A 20196-nucleotide genomic window follows, 5' to 3' on the forward strand; every position below is an offset into this window, starting at 1 on the left:
ATCCCTGAGCATAGAGCCAGGAGTTAGCCTGAGCACCAACGGGTGTGCCCCCAAAATCAAGCCGCCTCCTTGCAAGCTCCACAGCCCACATGTGGGACCCCCTCCTCCAGCAACGAAGGGAAAGAAGAAAGAGTTGGTTTTGGGGGAAGGGCGCCATCCCTAGGGGAGACCAGAGGCTACTCCCTGTGAGGGGTGAGAAACCCGGCCCGGGGTTCATGCCTCCAGGCCTCCTCAGGCTGCGGGAGGAGTGATTTTGCTTTATTTTTGTTTTGGGGCGTCATGCCCATTTTGCTTGTGGTTACTCCCAACTCCATGCTCAGGGTTCACTCTCAGGGGTGCTCAGGGAACCGTTTACTTTTATTATTTGTTGGGTTCTGTTTTGTTTTGTTTGCTTGCTTTTTGGGTCACACCCAGCAATGCTCAGGGGTTACTCCTGACTCTGTGCTCAGGAATTACTCCTAGCGGTGCTTGGGGGACCATATGGGGTGCTGGGGATAGAACCTGGGTCGGCCGTGTGCAAGGCAAAGGCCCTACACGCTGTATTATCACTCCAGTCCATTTGTTGTTGTTGTTTGGGAGCCACACCCGGTGATGCTCAGGAGTTACTCCTGGCTCTGCATTCAGGAATCACTCCTGGTGGTGCTTGGGGGACCCTATGGGATGTCGGGTATCAAAGCCGGATTTGATCCCTGGCATGTGCAAGGCAAGCTTCCTAACACACTCCCACCCGCACTATTTACCTTATTTGATTTTTTTGCATCATTTACGTTAAATATGCTTTGGGGGACCAGGGAGATAGCTCAGTGGTCAGGGAAGTGTGTGTTGTGTGTGCCAGAACTGCCTGGCCCCCCAGCACTGAGGTGTGTCCCTGGAGGCCCCCAAGCACTGCTCAAGTGGCCTTGGTGGTCCCCAGCACCTCAAGGCCTGGGAAGCCCCTCATTTTTGGACTTTAGCATTGAACAGACCAGCCCAGGACGGCTGGAACTGGCCCCTGGGTCCCTTGAGCACGTCTTAGGAGGTACCAGAAAAGATACACTTTGAGGGGGCTGGAGCAATAGCACAGCGGGTAGGGCGTTTGCCTTGCACGCTGCTGACCCGGGTTCAATTCCCAGCATCCCATATGGTTCCCTGAGCACCGCCAGGAGTAATTCCTGAGTGCATGAGCCAGGAGTAACCTCTGTGCATTGCCAGGTGTGACCCAAAAAGCAAAATAATAATAATAATAAATACACTTTGGGACCGGAGATGTCAGGAGTCAAGCACACGTGCATTGCATGTATAAGACCTCAAATTTGGTTGCTGGCACCACATGGCTTTTCTGAGGCCCCCAGGTCTGGCCCAGGAGGCCTCTCTGTCGCACCGGGCATTGAACCATCCAGCCTGGTTGACTGTCACGGCGAGTGGCCCCAGGTTCCTGAGCACTGTTTGAAATAATATTTTGGGAAGACTGTCACCCCAGACCTGAACTGCTGAATCAAAAATGGTGGGGGGCATGGGGGAGGGTTGAAAGGTTTGCCACGTGCTCTTTGTGGGGGAGCCCCAGGATTGATCCCAGGGACCAGGTAACTCCCCCTACAAAACCAGCAGAAGAGGGGCTGGAGGGTAGTACAGTGGGGAGGGCATTTGCCTTGCATGCGGCTGAGTGCAGAGCCAGGAGTGACCCCTGAGCAATGCTGGATGTGCTCCCCCCCAAACAAAACAAAAATAATACCACAACAGATACTCTGGACCGCATAGCAAGCCCCCCTCCCCCCCGCCCCCCCCCTTTGCCAAATGGCTCTGTGAAGGTAGCCTGGTGATGAAAGTCAAGACAAAGCCAATTATTTGCGTCTGAAGTGTCGCAGGCCAGACCATCAGGGGTGCTTGGCTGCCCCACGGAGGGGTGGGGACTAACTGAGCCTTTCTGAAACCTGAGTCTGGGGTGGAAGCTCCTCCTCTGCATGGAAGCCCCTTCTCCGGGCTGCCCCAGAGCCCGGCCACCTGCTCGGGGAGGCGGCCGCTCTCTGCACCGGAGGCCCGTGAGGACAGCTGGGCTCATGGACGGGACCTGCACTCAGCTCGGCTTCCTGCTTCGGAAAGAGGAAGGTTTGTGTTGATCTCCACTCTGTGTGTGTGCGCGCGTGTGCGCGTGCGTGTGTGTGCACAGGTTGGGGTTGGGGGGTTCTTTCCTTCTAAACTGCAGGGGTGTGTGTGAGAAAAAAGTTACTTGACCTTGAATTGACTAGAACAATGGCCAGACAGAACCCAGCACTCTCCTCCAGGCTCTATAGTCTTACCTTTGCCGGGAGCGTGCTCGCGCGCCCAGGCGGTGTGTGCGTGCGTGTGTAAGGCCCCATATGCCCTCCTCCTCGGTCATCTCTCAGGCCCTTCTTTCTGCCTGCTTCCCTCTGGATCCCAGTCACCCTCGTACAGTCATGCAACCAACACTTCCTGCATCGATCCACAGCCTGTGCCAGGCCCTACCAATAAACAAGACCCGCTCTCCTCCCGGAGGGCCCGTGGTCAAGAGGGGGAGACGGTGACAACACCCAAAGCTGCCCCTGGGCAGGTGCTGGCTGAGGCGTCTCTAAACTTCAGCTCTTTGAACCTAGCACCAAGTGTTAGCAGAGTCGAACAGCCCGCGGACAGATGAGGTCGGTCCTGGCTTAGCAAGGTGAGTTCCCCGGCTGGGGTACGTGGGGGCTTCCTGCAGGCAGGGGGACAAAGGCAGCTCAGCTCACACTTGTGGCAGAGAGGGAGCCTGAGGGCTCAGGGAGGGCTGGGAAGGAAGCGGGTTTGCAGGAGTCTCTTGGCAGTTGCAGCTGGAGTGGGTAGGAGGAGGCAGAGGAAGGCTGGGGGAGGCTAGGGGAGGGCTGGGGGAGGCTGGGGGAGGCTGGGGGAGGCAGGGAGAGGCTGGAGGAGACTGGGGGAGGCTGGATGAGGAAGGGGGAAGCAGGGGGAGGCTGGGGGAGTTGGGGAGGCCTGGGAGGCTTTGGGAGGCCCATTAAGAGTGTTGGGTCCAAAAAAAAAAAAAAGAGTGTTGGGTCCAGGGCCTGGAGCAATAGCACAGCAGGGAGGGCGTTTGCCTTGCACGCGGCTGACCTGGGTTCAATTCCCAGCATCCCATATGGTCCCCCGAGCACCTCCAGGGGTAATTCCTGAGTGCAGAGCCAGGAGTAACCCCTGTGCATCGCCAGGTGTGACCCAAAAAGCAAAATAATAATAATAATAAGAGTGTTGGGTCCAGGGATTGGAGCGATAGTACAGTGGGTAAAGCACTTGATTGCACGCAGCCAACCCAGGTTCAATCCCCGGCACCCCATATGGTCCCCTGAGCCCTGCCAGGAGTACAGAGCCAAGAGTTGAGCCCTGAGCACTGCCAGGTGTGACCCCAAAACAAAATATAAAATAGAGTGCTGGGTCCAGATCAGGGTCCTTCCCCCACCTTCTGGTGGGAACAAAGTTGAGGTGCACTTGTGGGGGCAGGACCTGTGGGCCTCGGAAGCCGTGTCTCCACACTCACACAGCAGGGGCTGGCCCGGGGGTCCCCTCCTCAGCTCCCATCTCCCAGCTGTCCCCAGGCCAGCCAGAGCGAGGACAAAAGCTGATTATTCCACTGGGGGCCGTCCAGGAACCCATGAATGAGGCATTGAGAAGCCGGTGCCCACGGCTAGATAGGTTTTCACCCTCTCCCTGGCCGGACTGTCCACCTGCCAGGGCGGAGGCAGAGCCAGGGAGATGGGGGCAGGGTCCCTGATGGGAGGGTACCTCATTCATCCGCAACCAACCACCCTCTCTCCAGCTACCCAATCTCTCGTCCACGCCCTCAGTGGTAGATTCCTTTGGTGGGCCAAGGCCAGGGAGGTGGCTGGGAGGGCTGAGCGCAGATTCTGCAGGCAGGGACCCTGGGTTTTATCCCCAGGACCTCATGATCCCTCGAACACCGCCAGAAGTGATCCCAGGAATGAGCTAGAAATAACACCAGTGATCACCAGCTGTGTTCCCCCAAACCAAAAACTAAGCAAAAAAAAATTGCAAACTGGAGCAGGGAGGACTTGCCTTGCACACAGCTGACCCTGGTTCGATCCTTGGCAGCCCAAATGATTCCCTGAGCCCGCCAGGAGTGATCCATGAGCGCACAGCCAGGAGTAGGTTCTGAACACCGCTGGGTGTGACCCCAAAACAAAATAAAACTAAACTAAAACATCCAAAATCTGGGGCCTGAGCTATAGTACAGCAGATGGGGCACTTGCTTTGCACATGGCTGTTCCAGTTCCATCCCTGGTATCCCACATAGTCCGCTAAGCAGCACCAAAAGTAATTCCTGAGCACAGAGCCAGTAGTCAGCCCTGACCACCACCAGGTGTGGCCAAAACCAAATAAACAAAACTCCAAAATCAATCCAAGAGTGGTTCAAGAGTCAAGGGGAGCTTCTCTGGTGCTGATCATGTGTTGTGAATGTTTATGGGGCTCTACATTCAGGATTCAAATGTTGTCTTGGTTTTTCCTTTAACTCCTCTGTTGTGAATTATTTTTTGTATTATTTGGGAGCCACACCTGGCTGTGCTCAGGGCTTACTCCTGGCTCAGTGCTTAGCGGGGCTCAAGGGACCATATGGGGTATCCAGAATGGAACCTGGGTCAGCTCTGTACAAGGCAAGTGTCTTACCCACAGTATTATCTCTTCTGTCAAAGAATTTAATTGTTTTGGGGCTGGAGCGATAGCACAGTGGGTAGGGCATTTGCCTTGCACGCAGCCAACCCAGGTTCGATTCCCAGCATCTCATATGGTCCCCTGAGCACCGCCAGGAGTAATTCCTGAGTGCAGAGCCAGGAGTAAGCCCTATGCATCGCCAGGTGTAACCCAAAAAGCAAAAAAAAAAAAATTATTTTTTTTGTTTGGGAGCCACACCCAGAGGTGCTCAGGCATTACACCTGTCTCTGCATCTAAGGACTCTCCCGGAACTGCTCAGGAGTCCATACGTGGGAGGTCAAACAGAAGCCGGACAGGTTCAAGTCGAGCACCTTAACCTCTGCCTTAGCTCTTCAGCCCCCTACATTGATATTTTGGCTTTCTTTTGGTTTGGGGGCCACACCTGGTCATGCTCGGGGCATACTTCTGGCTCTGTGTTCACGGATCATTACTGGAGGACTTGGGGGACTATTCGAAGTGCCAGGGATTGAACCCAAGTCAGCTGCCAACAAGGCAAGCACCCTCTGTTCTGTGATAGTACCCCAGCCTCTAAATTAATATATTTTTGGTTCTGGGGCTCGAACCCACATCCTTATGCATAGGGTCATGTGTTATAATTGAGTTAAATCCCCAGCTCTTGAATTAATTCCATGTATTTATTTCAGGGCCAGGGATATAGTTCAAAAGGCCAGTGTGCATGCTTTGTACATGGGAGGTCTAGGTAAGAACCTGAGCACCCGAGGTCAGGAATGACCCAAAACAAACCCAAAAATCCCCACAGAGAAGCCGGGGGGATAGCACAGTGGGAAGGAGCTGGCTTCGCACGAGGCCAACTCAGGTTCGATCCCTGGCTCCCTATATGGTCTCCCTAGTTTCGCCAGGAGTGATGCCTGAGTGCAGAGCCAGGAGTAACCCCTGAGCATTGCCAGATGTGGCCCCCAAAATCAAATGAAAGAAAAACATGATGATATTTGCATATCAATGCGAATGAAAATAACACTGGTGTTGAGGAGATAGCTCGGAGGCTTCAAGCTCGTACCTTGCACACACCAGGCCGCAAGTTCAATTCCCCCCACCATAAGCCTCCTGCACGGCCAGGCCCAACCAGGGAACCGTCACACTCAGCGTCGCTGCGCTGAGTATCCCCGGGATTGGGCTCTGGGCTCCAAAGCATTGTTGGGGAGAAGCCCACTTCCCCTGAAAGAACAGCTGTTCTGTCTCCCCACAAAATCATGTGGGTTCTTGGGGTCAGGGGGATAGCTCAGAAGGCTAGAGTGAGTAACTTGCCTGTAGGAACCCCAGGTTCAGTCCCCAGCATAAGGTCCCCACAGGGAGTAACCCCTGGGCACCACACTAGGAGTAGTCCTTGAGCACTGCCAGGTGTAACCCCAAACCAAATAATAATAGTAATAATAATAACAATAATAGCAACGATCAAATCAGGAGGCCAGAGCAATATCACAGTGGGGAAGGCATTTGCCTTGCACGCGGCCAACCCAGATTCAATCCCCGCATCCCATATGGTCCCCAAAGCACCACCAGGAGTGATTCCTGAGTGCAGGGCCAGGAGTAACCCCTGAGCATCACCAGGTGTGACCCAAAAGGCAAAATAAATAAATAAAATCAGGTGTGTTCAGGCATCCAGTGGAGGGAACAGCTCAACACTCTTGGCCTGGCCTGGTTTGGGGCCAAACAATCATTTAGTCTCCATCCCCCACCATCCCCCCCAATCCCCCCAACACATACACACACACACACACACACACACACACACACACACACACACACACACACACACAGCTGCTCCAGGCTGCCTCCACCCAGAGCAACAGCCTCTGGGGGCAGTGTCTCCAGAGGAAGTAACTCAGCTCTTCCATTCCAGATGTTCCAGCTGTCGCTGCTCCACAGCCCTGTGACGGGGCCATCTGCAAGGTCACCCGCCAGCGGGGCGCCCTCGGGAACAGAGATGCCAGTGGGTCTGCGGGCAGAGGAGAAGAGCAGAGGGTGGAGGCCAGGAGACGGGGGTGCAGCCCCGCCTGCCCGGCCCCCAGCCCTGTCCTTCCTCCTCCTCTTGCCTCTGGGTGAGCTCTACACCCCCTTCCTGCCACCCCAGTCCCTTCCTCCCCTTCGTTTTTCTCACCTATGATATGAAGGCTTGGACATGGTTCGGCTTCCCACCTCTTCTCCAAGCCCGGACATCTGCCCAGGGGCCGAGTATGGGTGGGTGGAGAGCACAGAGCCCAGTGCAGTGAGCTAGGGAAGGAGAGCTGGGGGCCAGCTCATCCCCAGTGCTTGGGACAGCAGCTGGTAGAGCTGGCAGAATCCCATGGCCTGAGTTACAGAAGAGGCTGCAGAGACAGCTTGATGGGCTGAATACCTCCCGGAACCCTGGGCTTGGCGCCTACACAGTCCTCAAGCACCCCTGCGGTGACCCCAGTCCTCAGCCAGGAGCAGCCAGGTGTGACCCAGAAACAAATGCAAGAGCCTCAGTGTTTTCACCTGTAAATTGGGTGCATTCATCCATGAGGACTAAGCGAGGGAAAGAATGTCTGAGAACTCGGGGCCCAAGTGAGGGACTCTCTTGGCACCTTGTGTCCTGCCCAGACTCCAGCATGAAGAGGGTGGCTCTCTAGGTGACAGATCAGCTCTGCTTTTTGCCTGCTGACCATCTCATGGCCTGAACTGCACCTCGTGGGTCCCCCAAATCCTCTCATCCGGCGTCCCAGTGAGCAAGGGAGCCGAAGCACGAGCCGAACTGAGGCTCATCTCCACCTGTCCTGGGGGGAGACCAGGATGTACCCCCCAAACCAATGTAGCATGGGAGGTGGAGCAAGTGAGCACGCGCAGAGAGTAACAGACTTGGGCCACACCCGGCAGGGCTCAGGAATCACTCCTGGCGGTGCTCAGTGGGGACCCTCTGGGGTGCCGGGACTGAACCAGGGTCAGCTGCGTGCTAGGCAAGCGCCCGCCCCACTGCACTATCGCCCTGGTCCCTGGGGACATAGAGCTCAGCCTGGCAAAACCCCCCTCTAGGTGAGGGGGCTCCCAGCTGGGCCTGGAATGGTCTGAAGGGTCGTGGCCTCTGGGACAGGGGTTCCCCACGGACCAGGACGGCCAGATGGGCGAGCATGAAGTGCATGTGGTGGGACTGGCCGGAAAACACAAGGGTTTTGCAGAGAAATCTGGGGCTGGGCCTCCTACAGGAAAGGGGGTGCCCCTGAGGAACCGGGCAGTGGGGGTCGAGGGAGCAGGCCTGGAGTTCTGGAAGGTCGCGTGGGGCGCTGTACGGAAGGGCACAAAGAGGGCAGTGGGGCCAGTGAAAAGCAGAGAGGGGGTTCTGGGGAAGCAGAGAGCGACAGGCGGGTGGGGGCGAATTGGGGGGGCCTGGAGGATCTGCATTCTGGATGGGGGGGACAGGCACCAGGGAGGGCGCCAAGGGGCCACTGTTCTCTATTCCAGCCAGTGCCCTCCAGCCCACCCCGCTGCCCTTCCCAGGTGAGTGCCACCCCTCCTCCTTCCCCCCGGCTGCCTGGCCAGCTGGCCTCAGGCAGCAACCATGCCCCCCGCCCCAGCTGGACACCCCCCAGGCAATGAAGCCCATCTCCCTGTTTTACAGAAAGGGAGACCGAAGGTGCAGAGGGGGTCAACCCCAAGGCTCATGGCTTCCTGGCAGGGTGGACATCCGGTAGGCCCAGAGAGGCCCTTCGTGCCAGCTCGGCCCTCGCCCCGGAGCTGAGGCTGGTGGGGGGGCCCAGCCGCTGCCGGGGGCGGCTAGAGGTCCTGCACGGCGGCTCCTGGGGCAGCGTCTGCGACGATGACTGGGACGTGGTAGATGCCAACGTGGTGTGCCGGCAGCTAGGCTGCGGCCTGGCCCTGCCTGTGCCCAGGCCCCTCACCTTTGGCCAGGGCCGAGGCCCCATCCTGCTGGACAACGTGGAGTGCCGGGGGCAGGAGGCGGCGCTGAGTGAGTGCGGCAGCCGGGGCTGGGGCGTCCACAACTGCTTCCACTACGAGGACGTGGCTGTCCTGTGCGACGGTGAGCGGCAGACACGCCGGGGCTGTCCGGCGGGGAGGCGGTGGTGGCCCACAGAGCTAGCCGGAGCTGCCCTGTGTGGAACGGGGAGTGACGGGCCACACCCCGGCTGTCACGGGTCCCTGGGGTGCTCTGACTCAGGGCATGAGCTCATTCCCCCCAGAATGCAGCATGACTGCTTCCGCTGGGGGCCAGACTGGATAAGCCAGGTGATTTTTCGTTTGGGAGGAGGTGGTCGGCTCACGCTCAGTGGTGCTCAGGGGTCACTCCTGGCAGTGCTCGGGGGACCATATGCAGTGGCTGGGATTGAACCTGGGTTGGCTGGGTCCTAAGGACAGATGATCTGAATGAATGAATGGAGCGAAATCAACAATCAGAGTGGGGAGTGGTATGATAGTACAGTGGGGAGGGCGTTTGCCTTGCATTCGGCTGACCCAGGTTCAATTCCCAGCATCCCATATGGTCCCGGGAGCACTGCTGAGGTCAGAGGCAGGAGTAAGCCCTGAACATTGCCAGGTGTGACCCAAAAACACAATAAAAATATCAGGGTGTATATAGCCCACAACAGTTGGAGTGGAAAAAGAGAGATTGTGCCCCCTTATCTTAAAATTTGACTGTTTGGGGTTGCCGGAGCCGTAGTACAGAAGATAAGGCATTTGCTTTGCACAGAGCTGACCCAGGTTGGACCCCCAGAATCCCATGTGGTCCCCTGGTCCCCTGAGCACCACCAGGAGTGATCCCTGAGTGCAGAGCAAGGAGTAAACCCTGAGTATTTCCAGGTGTGGTCCAAAAACAAAACAAAACAAAAAAAGATGTTTGAGCCGGGCTGGAGAGATAGCACAGCAGGTAGGGTGTTCCCCTTGCACACGGCCGACCAAAGTTCGATTCCTCCACCCCTCTCGGACAGCCCAGCAAGCTACCAAGATATCTCGCCCACACAGCAGAGCCTGGGAAGCTACCCATGACGTATTCGATATGCCAAAAACAGTAACAAGAAGTCTCACGATGGAGACGTTACTGGTGCCCGCTCGAGCAAATCGATGAGCAATGGGATGACAGTGACAGTGTTTGAGCCATACCTGAAGGTGCTCAGGGTTTACTCGTCATTCTGCACTCAGGGATCACTCTTTTATTTATTTACTTATTTATTTATTGCTTTCTGGGTCACACCCAGCGATGCTCAAGGGGTTGCTCCTGACTCTGCACTCAGGAATTACTCCTGGCAGTGTTTGGGGGACAATATGGGATGCCGGGGATTGAGCCTGGGTTGGCCACATGCTAGGCACTGGACTATCACTCTGGCCCCCTCAGGGATCACTTTTGACAGGCCCAGGGGACGATAGAGAGTGCTGGTGACTGAACCTGGGTGCAAGACAAGCACCTTCCCCAAGGTCCTACTGCTCCACTCCTCCCCCTGAGAATTTGAGTTGGGAGGGCTGGGCAGGTCTGACACTTTGCATTCTCAACACCCTCTTTAAGTGATGTAATATTGCTTTAAGAACTAAAAGTGTGGGGCTGTTGGGGCTGGAGTGATAGCATAGCGGGTAGGGCATTTGCCTTGCACGCAGCCGACCCGGGTTCAAATCCCAGCATCCCATATGGTCCCCTGAGCACCGCCAGGAGTAATTCCTGAGTGCAGAGCCAGGAGTAACCCCTGTGCATCGCCAGGTGTGACCCAAAAACCAAAAAAAAAAAAAAATAAAAAAAAAATAAAAGTGTGGGGCTGGAGCAATAGCACAGCAGGTAGAGAGTTAGCTTTGTACGCAGCCAACCCGGGTTTGATTCCCAGCATCCCATATGGTCCCCGGAGTAACCCCTGAGCATCGCTAGGTGTGACCCAAAAAGCAAAAAAAAAAAAACAAAAAAAAAAAACCTAAAAGTGGGCGCCGAAGCAATAGTACAGTCAGTGAGAAGGGCACTTGCCTTGCATAAGACCTACCTGGGTTCAGTTCCCAGCACTTCATATGGTCCCCCGAGCCTGCAAGCATAGGAGTGACCCCTGAACACAGAGCCAGGACTAAGTCCTGAGCACCACCGGGTGTGGACCAAGAAACACACCAAAAAAGATCTGGAAGAGGGCTGGAGTGACAAGCCAGTGGGTTGGAGCTCATGCCTTGCACACAGGGGGCCCCAGGCTGGATCCCTGGCACTGTATGTCTCCTCCAGCACCAACACGAGAAACCCCAAGAGAAGAGCCTCAAGAAGCCCTGACCACCCCTGGTGTTCCCAAATGAAAAAAGAACTAGATGTACCAAGAGCTAGGGGCCAGAGAGATAATACAGCAGGTCAGGCATTTGCCTTGCATGTGACTGACCCGGGTTTGATCCCCAGCATCCCATATGGTGCCCTGAGCACCGTCAGAAGTGATTCCTGAGTGCAGAGCTAGGAGTAACCCTGAGCATCATGGGGTGTGACCCCCAAAATGAGAGAGAGAGAGAGAGAGAGAGAGGAAAAGAACTAAGAGCTAAAATAAATTCCAAGGGACTGGAGCGATAGCACAGCAGGTAGGGTGTTTGTCTTGCACACAGCCAACACAGGTTCGATTCCCAGTATCCCATATGGTTCCCCAAGCACTGCCAGGAGTAATTCCTGAGTGCATGAACCAGGAGTAACCCCTGTGCATCGCTGGGTGTGACCCAAAAAGAAAAAAAGATAAAAAATAATAAAATAACTCCTGACCCAGGTTTAACTCCCAACACCCCACAGTCCCCCAAGCATCACTGGGTGCAGTCCTGGAGGTCCCCAGCACCGCCGGGGTGGCCAGACACCCCCAACACTGCAGGAACTGAGCAGTAGCACACCTCAAGTCCTGTGCTGAACCACTAGTCAACTGGCCGAGAATCACGATGGTAACCCCAAACTTCCAGCGCACCGCCTGGGTGCCCCCACCACCAACAAAGGAGAAAACTTTTGGTGGTGCTTCAAGACTCAGGGATCCTCTGGGTGATGTTACAGGCCCATGTCCCATGTCCCATCGGCATGTGTCTCAACAGGCAGAAAGTTTCCTGGGACTGGAGTGATAATACAGCAGGGAGGGCATTTACCTTGCATGTAGCTGATCCAGATTTGATCCCCAGCACCCCACAGGGAGTAATTCCTGAGTGCAGGGTGAAGAGTAATCCCTGAACATTGCCAGGTATGGCTCCAAAATAACAAGAACGAAAGAAAAATTCCTAAAGCTCCCCCCTCTCTTCCCAGAGTTCCTACCCACGCAGCCCCCTACAAGGAAAGTGCTAACCAGCAGAGGACCCCCTACGACGCCCCAGAATGGGAAAGGTAAGGAGGGGCAAAGTCGGGGACTGAGTTTCAGGAGAGGGACCCAGTGAGTCTTGAGTATCTGATGAGAGAGTCAGTGAATCTGCCCACTGCCCTCACCCCACACATACACACACCCTCCCCTCACCTGGGAAATGGGATTCATTCATTCACTCCTGTGGGATGAATGCAAACTGTGCAGTGGGTCTGCGGGAGAAAGGGAGAGAAGAAAGGGCTGGGTTTCATCTCATGGGTGAGTCACAAAGGTCCAGAAATCCTGCTAATAATGCAGTACAAGAAAATGAAAAGTCCCATATAAGAGGGGCAGATAGGGGCTGGAGTGAGGGTGTTTGCCTTGCACACGCCCGACCCGGGTTCGATTCCCAGCATCCCATATGGTCCCCTGAGCACCGCCAGGAGTAATTCCGGAGTGCAGAGCCAGAAGTAAACCCTGTGTATTGCTGGGTGTGACCCAAAAAGAAAAAAAAAAAAAAAACAGGGGCAGATAAAAAGGGGAGAAAATCCAGCAACAGAAGAGGGGCATCCATGAGAGATCAGGGAGGGCTTCCTGGAGGAAGAACTGCTGCTGCAACTGGCAAGGTGAGACGGTTTCCCAGCAGTCCTTGAGAAAGTGGCACAGCCGCGCCTGTGAAGAGCACTAACAGCCTCCTGGAAGGCTGGCAAAGGGCAGAAAGAGGCCCAGACCTCCCAGCGCGGAGGCAGAGCCGTGTGGGAGATGCCCCTGCCCGCCTCTCCGGCCCACAGGTGAGGGCAGCGTGCGCCTGGTGGGCGGCGCAGGCCCGTGCCAGGGCCGCGTGGAGATCCTGCACGGCGGCGTGTGGGGCACGGTGTGCGATGACGACTGGGGGCTGCCGGACGCCGCTGTCGTCTGCCGCCAGCTGGGCTGTGGGGCGGCACTGGCAGCCACCACCAACGCCTTCTTCGGCTACGGCACCGGGCACATCTTGCTGGACAACGTGCACTGTGAAGGCGGCGAGCCGCGCCTGGCAGCCTGCATGAGCCTGGGCTGGGGCGTGCACAACTGCGGCCACCACGAGGACGCAGGGGCGTTGTGCGCAGGTGCGGCCCGGGGGCGTGGTGGGGCGGGCCTTGGAGGGGCTTTGGAGGGCGTGACTAGCAAGGCGGTGGGGCGGAGCCTTGGAGGGCGGGGCCTTGGGTGGGGCGGATCACCTAGAGGGCGTGGTTGGAGGGCGTGGCTGACGAGGTGGTGAGACTAGACCTTGAAGGGCGGGGCCTGGGGAGCGGCTAACGAGGCGTCAGGTGGGGCTGGGGACGGTGAGGCCTGAGGGAGAAGGGGCCTTTAGAGGGCGGGGTCTGCAGTAGGGGTTGGCGGGGTGTGGGAGGGCAGGGGCTTGAGGCGGGGCCCATGGGTGGGAGAGTCTGGAATTCAAGGCGGAGCCTGTTCGAAGTCGAAGGGACCGCGGGTCTGGGGAGGTGTGGGAGGGGATGGGCGTGGCCTGAGGGAGGGTGTGGCCTGGTTGGGCGGGGCAGAGTGAGGGTGGGGCTTGCCTGAAGGGGGGTGTGGAGGGGAGAGGGGGGAAGGAGGTGGCAAAAGGGTTTATAGGGTACTTTCGTGCTTCCCAGGCTATTGTACAGCGAACACCCCCCCCCAGTTACTTTTAGGGAACAGGAATGTGGTTCAGTGATAGAGTGGACTTGCATGTCTGAAGTCCTGGGTTCCATCACCGTCACTGCATTAACTATAAACGACAAATTACTGGGCCCAGAAAGGGCTTCCATTCTCTGCATTCCATATGGTCCTCTGAGAAAACCAGGAGTGGTCCCTGAATGCAGAGCCAGGAATAACCCCTAAGCACTGCCGTATGTGGCCTCCCAAACTCCCAAAAAACAAAATTTATTTTTATTGATGTATTTAATTTGGTTTGGGAGGGCCATGCCTGAGGGTGCTGCTGGGAAGAAAGGAAGTGCCCCAGACTCAGTGCTCAGTGCATCCAATGGTGCATGGTGAATCAAGGGACCAAGGATCAGACCTAAAGCCCCAACATGCAAAGCATATATTCTACTCCTTTGAACCATCACCCCAGCCCAAGAGTTTTACTTTTTTCAGTACTGCTCTAGAGGAGCCTCAGGAAACCCGGACCTCTTTGTGTAGCCCACATACAGCTATGAATACTGCAGTGTGTTGCATCAATCACTCTGAAATTATCTGGTCACATCCCAAGAATGCCTCTAAATTTCCCAATAATTTCCAAGTATTCTTCATGAAGATTTCACAGTAGTTATAGTTCTCTAGATTGCTTGAGAGACTCCAGAAATTCTTTTATTGTAGCCCAGGTTACCAAGTTCCCAGAATTACCCCACACAACTTTTTTTGCAGTCTAGATGCTATAATCATTGGCGTCTCTCACACACACACACAGACACACACACAGACACACACACACACACACACACACACACACACACACACACACACGGCTGTTTCCGATTCTGAGAGGTCTCCTGAGCACATAGCAGTGGCAGGGCCAAGAAAGCACTGTATAGAGAGACTCCATTCTGCAAGATACAAAGTGCAGGTCTGGACCTGCAGCCTTACAGCAAACCACGAATATCAATCTCAGCTGACAGACGGGAAAACTGAGACTCAGTGAGGCAGTCTTCCCCATGGTCACAGGGCGAGTCCTGGCTAAGCTTGGCTAATCTTGCTGCACGGCCTCAGGCATGTTTGGTTATGGTTATTGGTTTGGGGGCCATACCTGTCAGTGCTCAGGGGACCATACGTGGTGTTGGGGATCAAGACAGGTTGGCCTCATGCAAGGCAAGTGCCCTCCTCACTGTCCTATCTCTCCAGTCCCAGGCATGTTTCACCTGTAAGACGTGGATAACATATCTAGCTCTGCAAACCCCTTGGGCCTATGCATAGATTCCTCTAGGAGGCACAAGACCTTCCATATCTCCAAAATTGCAATTTGTGTTGCAGTTGTGTGAACACCAGAGAGAAATGAATGTGCATGTGAACCACAGCCACTTTCAAACTGGAGCAGGCTTCCTGGGACCCCAGTTAGCTCTGGGCCCTCCAGCTCTGAAAGTTAAATTTCTTATCTTGTCTAGGGAGACCTTTCCTTGCACCCCACTGCTCTAACAACTCAAGGCTTCTGATCCCTCTCTTCTCTTCTGCTCTAGTCCTGGGTCCCCCAACCATCACAGCACTGCCACCCTCTGCAACCAGAGAGAACTGGGCTTGGCACACAGAACCACAGGGTAAGGAGCAACGGTGCAGAGAGGGTGGGTAGGCAGGGCTGGATTGGAAAGTTGTTTTGCATCCATAGGAAGGAGGAGGCCCTGCCTAGCAGGCCAGGGATTTCGGCCAGATGGTAAAGTGGGTGAGAGAAGGGATGAGCAGATGGAGCAGGAATGAAATCCAAAGCCCTGAAAAGTTCAGCAGGGGAGGATAGAAGAGTTTTCTGCAGGGCTCCCAAGTATTTTGGGCTGGAGCTGAGGTTAGGAATTAGGAGGCCTGGGGAAAAGGTGAGAAAGAGGTGGAATTAGAACTAGAATTCGCTTGGAAATAAGGCTGAACTATCATGGATCTTGGAATTAACAGTAAGTAACACCTGGGATTAGGATTCAGTTCATGCCAGCCAAATTTCCTGAGGACTAGTACACACCTCTGGGACTAAGACTGGGTGTGAGAAGCCCGGGTGGGGATCATTGAGGAGTGAGGGTGTCCATGTGTCCTGCTGTAGGCCTCATCGTATCCCGGAAATGCTTTTTCTGCAGCTACAGGAATTGCTGTCCTGCCTTCCAGGGAAACTGCTTTGTCCACCACAGCCCCGTGGGCCTCGAGGAAGAAAAGTAGGTGGTGAAGCTGGGGTTTCCTGGGGGGTGGGAGAGGGTGGGGTCGGGGCTCTACCTGGGAGCCAGCGGCCCCACCCCAGCCCCTCTGGCCGGGGGCCTGTGCGCCCCGCAGGCGGGCGGTTGCGGCTGGTGGGCGGCCCGGGCCCGTGCCGCGGCCGCGTGGAGGTGCTGTACGCCGGGGGCTGGGGCACCGTGTGCGACGATGACTGGGACTTCGCGGACGCGCGCGTGGCCTGCCGCGAGGCGGGCTGCGGGCCCGCCCTGGGCGCCACGGGCCTAGGCCACTTCGGTTACGGCCGCGGCCCGGTGCTACTGGACAACGTGGGCTGCTCCGGTACGGAAGCCCGCCTGAGCGACTGCTTCCACCTGGGCTGGGGCCAGCACAACTGCGGCCACCACGAGGACGCGGGCGCATTATGCTCAGGTGAGGAGGCGGCCGGAGACCACGTGGGAACAGCAAGGCGGAAGTGCTGGAGCAAGGAGCGGAGCGGAGCTTTGCGCAGGCGCACACGGCGACCTGGGCGGGCGAGGTCTCTCTAGCACGGAGCGGGGCTCACGCATGCGTACTCTGATATATGGGCGTGGCCAGGTCTGAGTGTTGGGCAGGGCCTCAGGAGGACACGCATTGCGGCTTGGGCGGGGCGGAAGGGCGGGAGAGCAGTGGGCGGGACCCCGCTCCTGAAGGTTCTGCAGCACTGCGGCGGGAACGAGCGGAGAGGACGCGCGTTCCGCAGGGAGGGGCGGGGCCTGGCCTGCCGCACTGTTCTGCGGCTGCGCGCCCCGGCCGCTCATCTGCAGGGAGAGTGGGCGGGGCCCGCGGAGTCCGAGCGCTCTGCGGCAGAAACCGCGCGGGGCAGGGCGTGGCCCGGCGCTTCTGATGCTGAATCCCCGCAAAGCCTTAGCAAACTGATAAGCTTTCGGGGAACGTGCACCAGACCATTTGGGAAGAATCGATGAAAAGGGGTATTTGCAAAGACGGATGCGTTTTTAAAGGACTCTGCTTATTGATTAGTGTGGGAATTGATAATATTGATCCACATTTGGTGTCCCCAAGGGCTAGGTTCCAACAGGTTCTGATTTGGGCGACTCTCTGAAAAAAGGACTCTCATCCCCTTCGTTTCTTATGGAGCAGGATCCCTGGGAAGCCCTTTCCTAGATCAGACTAACCTCTGGCAGGTAGCTGGCAGCTGGCCTCAAGAGTGTGTTCCTGAGGTAATAACCACCTCCTTCTTTGTTCTTGCCAGGCCCGGAGGAGCTAGGACTGCAATTTCAGCAGGAGGGTTCTGAGACCACCCGCGTTCCCACTCCTCGGCCCAGGGATGGTAGGTGCCCAGAGCCTTAAAGAATGAAGTGGCAGGGGGCTGGAGAGAGATAGGCAGGTAGGGCTCTCTTGCCTTGCTTGCAGCAGACCCAGGTTCCGCCCCCAGACAGGAGTAATCCCTGATCACTGCTGGGTATAGCCCAAAAAACAAAATGAAAGAATGGAGTGTCCAGCTGGAGAGCTAGTACAGAGGTTAAAGCACTTACCTTGCACGTGGTATGATGCTGGTCACCACAAATGGTACCCCGGGCCCAGTAATGCCTGAGTTCAGAGCCAGGAGCAAGTCCTGAGCACCTCCGGGTAAGACCCAAAAGAGCAACCTTTTTTTAAAAAAACGGAAGGAAAAATTATTCACAAGGTCAAACATTTGCCTTGCACAGTCCCAGGTAAATCCAGGAGCCAGGAGATTCCCAGGAATCTAGGAGTAAGCCCTGAGCATCACCAGGTGTGCACCCCTCCCACCAAAAAAAATGAATTTACTCTTTAACCCCATGAGTCCAGTGGGCAGGGAGACACCAGCACATAAAATGGGTGGTCCTGAGTCCTGGGATGCCCATTGGAAGCTGAGGATTAAGGTGCGAGCAGACCAGGGCTCCCAGCCCAGAGCGTTTCCAGAGGCTGGTGGACACCCATCCTCAAAACTGCGTTTGGACAGCTGTCCCTCCTGTTTTCATCTTGCTGCTCTGCCTGTGTCCACTGGCTTCCAGGCCACCTCTGTATCCCAAACCACTGCCCTTTGCCTGCTTCCCTTCTCCTCTCCTGGCCCAGCTTTGAAGGGGCCTGGCCTGAGCCACCCTGGGTCAGTCCTCACCTGTCCCCCACAGGACACCTGCGTCTGGCCAATGGAGCACACCGGTGTGAGGGGCGTGTGGAGCTCTTCCTCGGGCAGCGATGGGGCACTGTGTGTGACGATGCGTGGGACCTGCGGGCCGCAGGGGTCCTGTGCCGCCAGCTGGGGTGCGGCCAGGCCCTGGCTGCCCCTGGAGAGGCCCACTTTGGTCCCGGTCGGGGCCCCATCCTCCTGGACAATGTCAAATGCCAAGGGGATGAGAGTGCCCTCCTGCTCTGCTCTCACATCCGCTGGGATGCTCACAACTGTGACCACAGCGAGGATGCAGGAGTCCTGTGCCAGCGGTCGTGACCCCCTCCACCTGTCCTGCAGACCGTCACTTATGAGAGCAGACTGTGGCCTGCCCTTCTTCCTCCAGGAAGCCCTCCAGGAAGACCCCTGAAGTTCACCCCTCACACCCTGGCCTGGGGAGAGCCTACCCAGACAGCATGGGAACCTGGCTGCATCCCATCTATGTGTGACCTCCACCTGTCATACACCTTTATGGCCCAGTTCAGTGAAAACACCATGTTCTGCTCAGCCAAAACAGAAAATGGGGACAGGGAATGACTCCCCAGTCTCCTCTTTGGTGGGGCTCCTGTGGTAGTACCTCGGGCCTGGAGTTTCGGGGCTTCCTGTCTCCTTCCCCTGCTCCCCTATCTTGGGATCCCCAAGAAGAGGGAAGGCAGAGGGGTCCACAGCTTTTCCCTGAATCGTTGCCCTGGCCCTACTCCACAAAGCCTGGACTCAGATGGTGCTGGGTTGGACAAGGCGACCAGCGGGACCAGAGCAGGGACAGTGGCCCTTCCAGGCAGCTGGAACCAGCATCTCGGACCTAAGCTGCCTCCACCACACAACCACCAATTTGCAAAAGCAAAGAACCGTGGGGGCCCATACCTGCCCATTCATAGGTGCCAAGTCAATAAAGCAATATCCCCCATCCGGTGTCCCCCGTCTTTGAACTGAGGCCACTGTGTGGGTGTCTGTATTATGGGTGGCAGTGGGCAGCCCCTGGCCAGTTCCCTCGGAGGGAAACAGTGTGGAGGGTGGTTCAAGAGCATACTGGAGGGGCTGGAGCAATAGCACAGAGGGTAGGGTGTTTGCCTTGCACACGCCCGACCTGGGTTCGATTCCCAGCATCCCATATGGTCCCCTGAGGACTGCCAGGAGTAATTCTTGAGTGCATGAGCCAGGAGTAACCCCTGGGCATCGCTGGGTGTGACCAAAAAAAAAGAGCCAAAAAAGAAAAAAGCACACTGGAGCAGGGGGGCTGAAGCGATAGCACAGCAGGTAGGGCGTTCACCTTGCACACGGCCGACCCGGCTTTGATTCCTCCGCCCAACTCGGAGAGCCCGGCAAGTTACTGAGAGTATCTCACCCGCACAGCAGAGCCTGGCAAGCTACCCATGGTGTATTCGATATGCCAAAAACAGTAACAACAAGTCTCAAATGGAGATGTTACTGGTGCCCGCTTAAGCAAATCAATGAGCAACGGGATGACAGTGACAGTGACTAAAGCAGGGGCCAAAGATGCTCCAGGGGGAGAGTGCTTGCCTTGCATACAGACATCTTGGGTGCAATCCTCAAAAACCACACAGGATCGGGACTGGAGCAATAGCACAGTGGGTAGGGCGTTTGCCTTGCATACAACTGACCTGGGTTCAATTCCCAGCAACCCATATCGTCCCCAGAGCACCGCCAGGAGTAATTTCTGAGTGCAGAGCCAGGAGTAAGCCCTGTGCATTGCCAGGTGTGACCCAAAAAGAAAAAAAAACACACAGGATCCCCCAAACCCTGCTAGAAGCACAGAGCCTGAGTACAGTCAGTAGTACTGACTGACTGAGTACAGCCTGAGGTCAGTTCTGAGTACAGCTCAGAAGGTGCTTATGTTTTGGGACCCAAAACATAAGCACCTATCAGAGGACTGATAGTCACATCCCAGAAATGCTGAGTCAGGGGCCCCGCCCCTACTCACTTTCTTTTATTCTAGAAGTTAAAAAACAGTAGCAGTTAATCTCTTCTTGGGGACTCAAGGTCACAAAGCAAGGCAGTAGGTTCACTGGAACAGAAAAGTTGGTTATGGTTCATTTGGGGGCCTCCCAAGTGGGGAAAGGGAGTATGTGATGCCAAAATCAATCCCAAGGCCTCACAGTGATTGTTTTTGTTTTGTTTTTTTTGAGGTCACACCTGGTGATGCTCAGGGGTTACTCCTGGTTCTGCACTCAGGAATCACTCCTGGCGGTGCTC

At 56.2% G+C, this 20196-nt stretch overlaps 1 protein-coding gene across 2 annotated transcripts; it reads left to right on the top strand.

The window, feature by feature from the left end:
- Positions 1–1966: 1966 nt before the first annotated feature.
- SSC4D (scavenger receptor cysteine rich family member with 4 domains) lies at positions 1967–18874 on the top strand. Of its 2 annotated transcripts, XM_055136111.1 has the most exons (12): positions 1967–2085; positions 2592–2653; positions 6554–6752; positions 8131–8166; positions 8288–8707; positions 11903–11980; positions 12725–13039; positions 15125–15202; positions 15722–15796; positions 15912–16223; positions 17044–17121; positions 17945–18874. In XM_055136111.1, exons 3-12 carry the CDS (start codon positions 6554–6556, stop codon positions 18259–18261), a joined length of 1908 nt encoding a protein of 635 aa, XP_054992086.1. In that variant the 5' UTR covers positions 1967–2085; positions 2592–2653; the 3' UTR covers positions 18262–18874. The 2 variants fall into 2 exon arrangements, with proteins under 2 accessions (XP_054992086.1, XP_054992087.1); XM_055136112.1 differs by lacking the exon at positions 2592–2653 and having other exon boundaries at positions 2066–2085.
- Positions 18875–20196: the final 1322 nt, after the last annotated feature.

Source organism: Sorex araneus, chromosome 4, assembly GCF_027595985.1.
Source record: "Sorex araneus isolate mSorAra2 chromosome 4, mSorAra2.pri, whole genome shotgun sequence".
NCBI classification, from domain to species: domain Eukaryota; kingdom Metazoa; phylum Chordata; class Mammalia; order Eulipotyphla; family Soricidae; genus Sorex; species Sorex araneus.

Coding starts and splice junctions, on each gene's coding strand:
- SSC4D (XM_055136111.1), top strand. CDS start 6,554: ATGTTCCAGCTGTCGCTGCTCCACAGCCCTGTGACGGGGCCATCTGCA. Junction 8,708..11,902: donor CGTGGCTGTCCTGTGCGACG/GTGAGCGGCAGA, acceptor CTCTCTTCCCAG/AGTTCCTACCCACGCAGCCC. Junction 15,203..15,721: donor TTGGCACACAGAACCACAGG/GTAAGGAGCAAC, acceptor CTTTTTCTGCAG/CTACAGGAATTGCTGTCCTG.